A 7945-nucleotide genomic window follows, 5' to 3' on the forward strand; every position below is an offset into this window, starting at 1 on the left:
CACACTTTTGAGGAGCTATTGGTCTATTTCATTGCCAAATATGCATATTTTGTTCAAATACACATTGATACTTAATAAGGAGCAGACTCAGGGACCACCTATATATATTTTCAGTTCTAAGCTTTTTGTGCATTAGATATTCACAAAGGATGCATACCTGCCAGTGCCTCACTCTGCCCCACAACTGATCCCAATAAGTATAGATTCAACCAAAAAAAGCTGAATTAATACAGTGATCTTAGATTCCATCCTGTACCGTTAAAGTTCTAAAGAAAAGCTCTATTTCTTCTAACAATCTCTTATCCCCAAGATGTGATCCTCCAGAATCCTTATCTAAAGATGACCCTGATGACATCAAACGAATGAGATACTCACAAACTTCTCCCAAATCATCCAGGTTGCTGATCACCTCTCCATGCTCTTGCGCACCATCATCCTTGGTGTTGTCAGTGTACTTTTGTTTTCTGCACACCTTCATAATCAAAATAACTACATCATCTCTCTTTTCACCACACCACCTGGCTGTCATTCTGACTCCTAAATCCTCAAATGACATTAAAATGAATGAATCTATCACCCACTTTTCATACTAAAACTAATTGGACAGAAGTATAATGACTCATTAATTTTGTTTGCAGTGTAAAAAGATAATAATAATAATAGTAAGGAGAATGAAATTCACACTCCCTAGTTTGCAATCCATACTCTTTTCCTTTTTTTGGTTGAAATTCTTACAAAAATACAAAATTTAAGTTAAAAAGGAAACAATAATATAAAAAGCAAACCTTTATTTGGTTCTCTCCAAGTGCCCCCTTGTAAACTATATTGGCAATCTTAATGGGCAAGGGAAATTATAAGGTTGCATTCGGGTAGTGGATTTTTAAGTAGTTGAATTTTTATCAGAGATTTCGTCATGAGATTTAAAAATTTGAAGTTTTCATTTGTATCCAGTCCAGTGTACATTTCTTACTTAAAATACAGGTGCATTTCAATTACTCGAGGAAGACTGATTTCAATTTCACTCCCTAGATCACTGAAGTAAACAATTTTCTTTCAGCAATTGATGTAGACACGTTTCAAACTAAGCAGCCAAATCTGAATCCCTGATTTTAAATCCACATATTCAAAATTTCAAACAAAAAGAGCATGGTTAGGAATGGTCACCTGGAGCAACTGATTTAAGCTAGCAATTTGTTCCATCTTTAAGAACTCTGAGTTCAATAGAGCTCGAAATAATAGGACAATTTCTGTGCACAAAATATTAGCCGCAAGGTTTTGAATTATGCTAGATATGCAAGTATCATCAAATATGGATCTCATCCACTTAGGAATCTTCTGCAGTTTTAACAGAGCAACTGCAACATGAATTGCAGGCTTGTGAAGATTAATGAAAGATTTTGATGCCAGGCACGGGACAGCTAAAGACATTGCGAGCTCTTCCACAACCATCCTACTCCAAGTATTCTTTGCATCCACACTTGTCTCATGCATGTGCGGCAATTCCCACCCCATGATCGTTGACAGGCACAGGCCACAATTCATAGCCACTCTGAGGTCACTGTAGAAAACTAAGCCTTCTAATACAGCCATTACAGAACTTAGGTACTTCGTGGCACATAGCAACTCCTCCCCTGTTCTATTCCTCTGCTCAGATATTCTGGTAAACAACTCCAACAGGCAGTATGAAGCAGCAAGCTTGACCACAGGAGATCCAAAATGCATTAGTCTGCACAGGTCATGGCAGTAGATGCCAATAAAGGAAAATGACTGCATCCTACCTGAGGGATCTAAGAAAACTTTCCAGTCCATAATCCCTGGTACAACAATGTGCAAACTGAAAGAAATAATATAGAAAACAAAAGTTACTTTTTAAAAGAACATTGTGCAAACTGAAAGAAATAATCAAAATTTAGTAGAAGAGACTGACCTTCTTAAAGTGAAGTAATTTAGAAGAAGCACAAATATCAAAATTTCTCCAGAGCTTGTTCCTTCATCATGGTCAACCAATGCTGGCCCCTTAAGACATGCTGCATGAACTGCACTGTTGATTGTAGAGACTAAAGAACTACTGAAAATGATGGTTTTTGAAACTTCTGCAAGCACTGCATTAGCAGAATGGTGCAAAATCAAGCAAAGTATGCCAATCACCAAGAGACACTCATGATTCCACACGTCCGCAGCTTTTGTGGTAATACTGTTTATCAACTACAAAAGAAGGTAAATTATCTGATTAAATTCCTGTGGCAGCAAACAAACAAGAGTTAGAAAAAGTTAAGTTAGTCACCTTCACAATCACTGCAAGCCAACTTTCATCATCAGAAAGAGTATCGTGTTGCACCGAGCATAGAATTTTAAAAATAAGAACCAACACAACTGCGGATATCTGTGGGGACTGTGAATAGGAGGATTCACAATAAAGAGTACGAACTGCATTTCCAATACCAAGAAAGCATAACTGGTCTGAAATTGTTGGATATATGTCGACAATTGTTGCCATGAGATTGACTACAGAAATTATCTCTTTCTCTTGACCTTCTGTTTGAACAAGCTCCGTCAATAAGCACACCAAAATTGTGGCGCCATAACTATGTTCTCCTACTATTAACTCTGCAATTGCATTAGCATTTAATATATGACTATTTTTTCCATGGGCAGTGATTTCAGAGCCATTTGATGTATTCCTTCTGCAAAATTTCAGAAGCTGATAAGACAATGAGTTTCTCAATTTCTCTTGTTGAAAGAACCATTTCAATGATATTGGATGAATTCTTGCAGAAGACAAATCCCATTCATTTTCAGTTACTATCTGAAACAGGATTCTTTCAGCTTGTGGACTATAGGGGATTTGGTAGCTGACCTTGGCAAGACCCCTATAAAGGCCGTAAAGAAACAACAGCATCATCACTGTGAACGAATCAGTGGCTCCACTTTGGAGATCACTACTGTTGACCAAAATATATTGCTCCAGAGAGGCTAAAACCATCTTATCGTCCGCTAGTCTGGGGAAGAAAATATTTAAGATGTGAAGAAAAAAAAACGTCACTATTGTTAAATGTACTGTCAAACAATTAAAAGAGCGAGTTACCTTTCATCATGTAAAGAACTGATGTATAAGATCAGCAAAATGGCAGATTGACAAGAAGATAATTCCAAATTATGGGTGTTCCTTTGACCAAGTAGAAAAAGCAAATCAATGGGATCAGATGGCAGATATGTAGTAGCATCCCTAATGGGTTGCCCAGTATCAGTTCCCAAAAGCACATCCACCAGTGAACTGAGCATCAGATACACCCTCCACTTCATTTTCTCAGTAGGGAATAAGCCTAGACATCCAAATGACAACGTGAACCAAGTGCTCGAAAGTAGCGTCATTGCAAATTCTCTGGCTTGGTTATCAGAATCCTGAAGCAGTATCGAATGAAAAGTTTCCAGTACTCCAAGGATAGTTTCCTCTTCCATTTCATTTAAGGTGGTTACCAGCCAAGGCAACAAATGTTTTGTACACAAACTCAAAATCAAATTTCGTAGTTCTATTTTAGAGGATTCAGTAGAATTTTCTTCACGACTATACATGTATGCCTCTTTAAGTAGGTACAAGGAATGCAGAAGTTGACCAGGACATTTGTTGGATGTACTTAAACAACCTAAGACAGCATATTCTAATGCTTCTTTAATTGATGGTGCTAGATTCAAACTCACATGAAAAGATGGAGTTCTTATGATAGCTACAAGGACTGAACAGGTCATTATAAATGTCTCCTCAAGCATGCCCATATCCCCATCAGTATGTTGTTTAAGCATCTTTGTTAAAACAGGAACTAGTTCCTCTATATGAGAGGAGGATAGCATTCCGGGGCAATCAGAAATGCAATTCAAAATAAGCTTCAGAGTTTGATTTTGAACCGGATGGAAAGGAACTTCAGCAACATAATGTAGTACTGGAACCAGAATTGCAAACCCAACAAGAAGCCTCTGTTTGAAAGCTTGCTCAGCTTTTGATAAAATATCAAGTACCTGAAGGCATGATTTGACAGCCGGATCCTTGCATTCTGTTTGTCAACAAAGATTATTAGTTGAAAACTAGTATGCTGCAGAAGCACTTGACTTTTCAATAATTTTTTCAACAGGTACAGAAACATAGAATCTAAATGATGAGGCAGGGATTTGCGAAGTTGTCATGACAGATTGATAAATTGTAGTCGCAGTTAAGCCTTGCAAGAATACATTCAGTGACCAATTAAAAAGCTTAAGCTATCCAGACTGGCAAGCTGGAAAAATTTTAGAGATTGAGTAATTCATTTTGATTAATGATAGTCTTTAACCCCCTACTTCAAAGTTCAAACCAATAATTTATTGTTACTTGATGGCTGCGTGTGCTCTAAAGCTACTCTAACAGCTCAACAGATATCAAGCAAAGGATAACTCTTATTAGTTATTATTATTGTTTTGCAAAGATACTTTACTAACCTGACAATCTCAGTATTTCAAACACATAATCTGCAATGCTTTCTTCAACTAGTACTTGGATTTCTCTGGATGAAGTGCCTTCACAGGACATATAGTGAAAGAGTAAATCTAGTGTACTGATCTGGACTTGGCTGTCTGTTGAAAGAAGTGGGCCTTTGATGGCCTCAGTAAATAATATGTTCAGAGGATGCATATCTTTTCCATCTTCTGTTGCTTGCCCAAAGCTATCTCCTTCAGATAAACTCATGCTGTTTAAATCAAAGGCATATGCAGTCCCAAAAAGCCCTCTCTGAGCCAAGACCGTCAAAAGAGCTAGACAAATGTATGGAAATTGTTAGATTAGACGATGCAGGACCCATACTGACGCTGGAAGCAACAATAAAGTGCATGTCAACTCATGAGTATTCCCTGCTGTATCAGTGACTTCCCCAAAGAGATATGCATGACTTGAGAGGTTAAATCTTATAATTGCAACTAGGCAACGGCAGTAAATCACAATAAAACTTCCCCCGAGCTGCAACAACTTTCACCGTACAATACCAAAAAAAAAAAAGGACAGTAAAAATGTAGATTCTTAGTCTTTTATCATAATGTGAACAAGTTCTTGGAATTCATTAAGGTTAGATTTGAAGGATCATTCTTGTGTAAACCGAACTCGACTATTGATGATAGAAATTGGATGGACCCTGACGTTCCCAGTTATGGTCAATAAGAAACAATAGTATTGTAGATTGTGGAGTTCCATGTTCTTTTGAAATATTTTTGTCTACATGCATGATGATACATTTATGTGCCCATAACCATTGCATAACTGAAAGAAAAAAAATGAAAAACAGACAAACTTGGAGGTCTCATGAACTATGCTTTAGATAAGGGGTAAGCAAACAGAAGAACCCAACTTTTGAGGGGCAAATATAAAAGTATAAAAGAGGTTGAAAACAAACCTATACAATTCAAGCGGACGTCATCACTTTGGGTCTTCATGAGGGCCTCCAGAGATAGGCGCACTAACTTGGGGCAAAAGGAAAATAAAAGATCAGATCCATCAGCATCCTCTGATGCATAGTGGAGAGCAGATACTTTGTACAGAACAAACAGGATTTCTCCCCGAATCTCTTCACTGTGTCAAAGGAACAAAGTAGTGGTGAATATTAATTTGGTAACAGCATGTAAAAATAAAAAGAGGAAAATTTTCTCTTCCCATTGTTCTTCATTATTTACCTTGGTAATTGAAGACCTGAAACAAGATTTGTAATGAGGCCATTTTTGTCTCTAATGTGAGCAAAAGGATTACTCTGCTGACAGTTTAAGAGAACTCCTAAGCAGTGAAGCTGCATTTTAAGAATAACCAAATTATAATGACGAAATGTTTCAAGTACATAAGATGTAAGTTTCACAAGAAATAGGTGAAAAAAATTTGTTCCCAGAACCATGTGGATGTATACAGGAACCATTCCAATGCATAAACGTCCACTCAACCCCTTTGTTGCTTCTCAGAATTCTTCTCAAAGACAATGAGAACTTGTAATATACATGGGTACAATAAGAACCAAATCACAAGGATCAAGCTTCACATTTTGTCATGCCTCAAAAGTAAATAAACTAGACCATCCTCCATGTGAGTATTGATAGATAATTCTCACCCTCAGAACTCGAGTTGTCAATGCAAATATCTATAGTCCAAACCCCTCCATAGTGTCATTTTCATTGCAATCCACAGAGTATTTGCAGAAAAAGATCTACTAATTCATATTTAAGAGAAGCAGACAAAGCAATACCAACTCATCAAACATAAAACCAAAACAAGGAAATTTCAGGATGGTGGTCTGGTATGAAAGTCCAGTCTAGGCCTCTATTATCCATGAGAAACACTATGAATCATCCAATTCAAACACTGTTTATTACCGGAATCGAAAACTCTATCCATTTTTCTCAGGAAGCAAACACAATTTAAGGCATTAACAAGACCTCGAAATCAATTTTAACAATCAGAAACAGAGGGAGAATCGGATAGTACTACCGTGTAAACCTGACGGCGACTCCAAGCCAAGGCGCCGGAAGAGAGGAGATCGGAAAGCCGAGCAATGAACTCAGCAGCGAGGGAGGGATCGCCGGAATCGCAAAGACCTGTGACGAGATCCACGACTTGTCGCGCGATGGGGTCGTCGTCGAAGGAGGCTAGGGTTTGGACGAGCGGGGAGACGAGGAGGTGAGAGTGGAAGGTGAGGAGGGAGCGCAGGAAGGGAGGTTCGGAGAGGGCCTGGGAGAGCTGGGAGAGAGCGTAGGACACGTGGACGGTGGGAGATTGAGGGTTTGAGATGAGATTGGAGAAGCAGAGGAGGCAGATGGAGCCGCCTTGCTTGGTTTGGAGGACGAGAGTGGAGCGGTGGCCCTGGGAGCAAGTCGTCGGCGGCGATGTTGAATTCGAAGCGTAATTGTCACCGGAATCTTCATCTTCTTCTGGTTCTGGTTCGTAGTAGTGTTGGAGGTTGTGTGACTGAGAATCGTCGAAGTACATTGTTGCCGATCTGAGGCGGAGGCGGTGTTTTGAACTTTGGCGCCACACAATTTGGGGGTTTTTTGTTTTGAGAGGGAATATAACGGTAGATTGAGCATCAACCTTTTTTGGGTTTGTTTGAAATTAATTGCCACGTTTGTTTAAAAATTACAACACGAATGCCACGACCAGTATCACCACATGTGGTCATGTTGGTAAGAGTTTTCAGGTGTGGAACTCCCACATCAGGTTTGAATCTCGTTGAAGTTGATTGGAGTTTAAATCTTAATCTACTCTTAGTGGACATGAAGGAGGAAACAAAAATAATAATAATAAGCCGGGAACTTTAGAAATCGAATTAAAAGCGGGAGCAATATACAAAGGAGGCTAGCTATAATCTTAAAAATGAGTCAGTCAATTTGTTGTGGCCAAAAGAGGCTTGAACACTTGTCGTCAAATTAGTCTCTCGAAGAATATGGTTAAACACAATTGCTTCGGTCCCTATGGAGTGGGACTTCCTATCCCCAACCATCTACCTATGCCCTTTTGAGAGGAGGTATCTACTATCCAATTAATTGAACCACGAATTATAATTTTCTATATACAAGTTGTATAAAAAACGAACAATGACTATGTTCCCTCCATAGAACTTGAAATTGACACTTTTTTTTTTTTTAGAGAAACTTGAAATTGACACTAAATCATCCCGATTAGAAGCTTTTTCAACATGCAGTGACCAAATGAGCCCTTCTACTAAGAGATCTCTTTTTTGGCCATTTTAAGGGATTCCTTGTGGGACTCACTTTTCGATCGCATTTTTTGGTATCTCGACCGTTCAATTTTTAGGCCCTAATATATAGAACATTTCTATAAATTTTCAGCCAAATTGATGATCGTTAAGGTATCGAACTAGATTAAATCAATGGAAGAACTGAATCTGTCCAACTTGAACTGTTCGTGTTCATAATTGTAAATCGTAGA

The 7945-nt window shown here is 38.4% G+C and overlaps 1 protein-coding gene across 1 annotated transcript; it reads right to left on the bottom strand.

Moving 5' to 3' along the window:
- Positions 1 to 207: 207 nt before the first annotated feature.
- Positions 208 to 7043, bottom strand: LOC112196581 (protein PUTATIVE RECOMBINATION INITIATION DEFECT 1). The gene is made up of 9 exons (XM_024336952.2): positions 6488 to 7043; positions 5689 to 5798; positions 5412 to 5587; positions 4468 to 4779; positions 3086 to 4049; positions 2285 to 2999; positions 1928 to 2205; positions 1165 to 1834; positions 208 to 472 (listed from the first exon to the last, which is right to left on the bottom strand). The coding sequence occupies exons 1-9, from the start codon at positions 6983 to 6985 to the stop codon at positions 239 to 241; spliced, it is 3957 nt and encodes a 1318-aa protein (XP_024192720.1). The 5' UTR covers positions 6986 to 7043; the 3' UTR covers positions 208 to 238.
- Positions 7044 to 7945: the final 902 nt, after the last annotated feature.

Source organism: Rosa chinensis, chromosome 4 (genome assembly GCF_002994745.2).
Source record: "Rosa chinensis cultivar Old Blush chromosome 4, RchiOBHm-V2, whole genome shotgun sequence".
NCBI classification, from domain to species: domain Eukaryota; kingdom Viridiplantae; phylum Streptophyta; class Magnoliopsida; order Rosales; family Rosaceae; genus Rosa; species Rosa chinensis.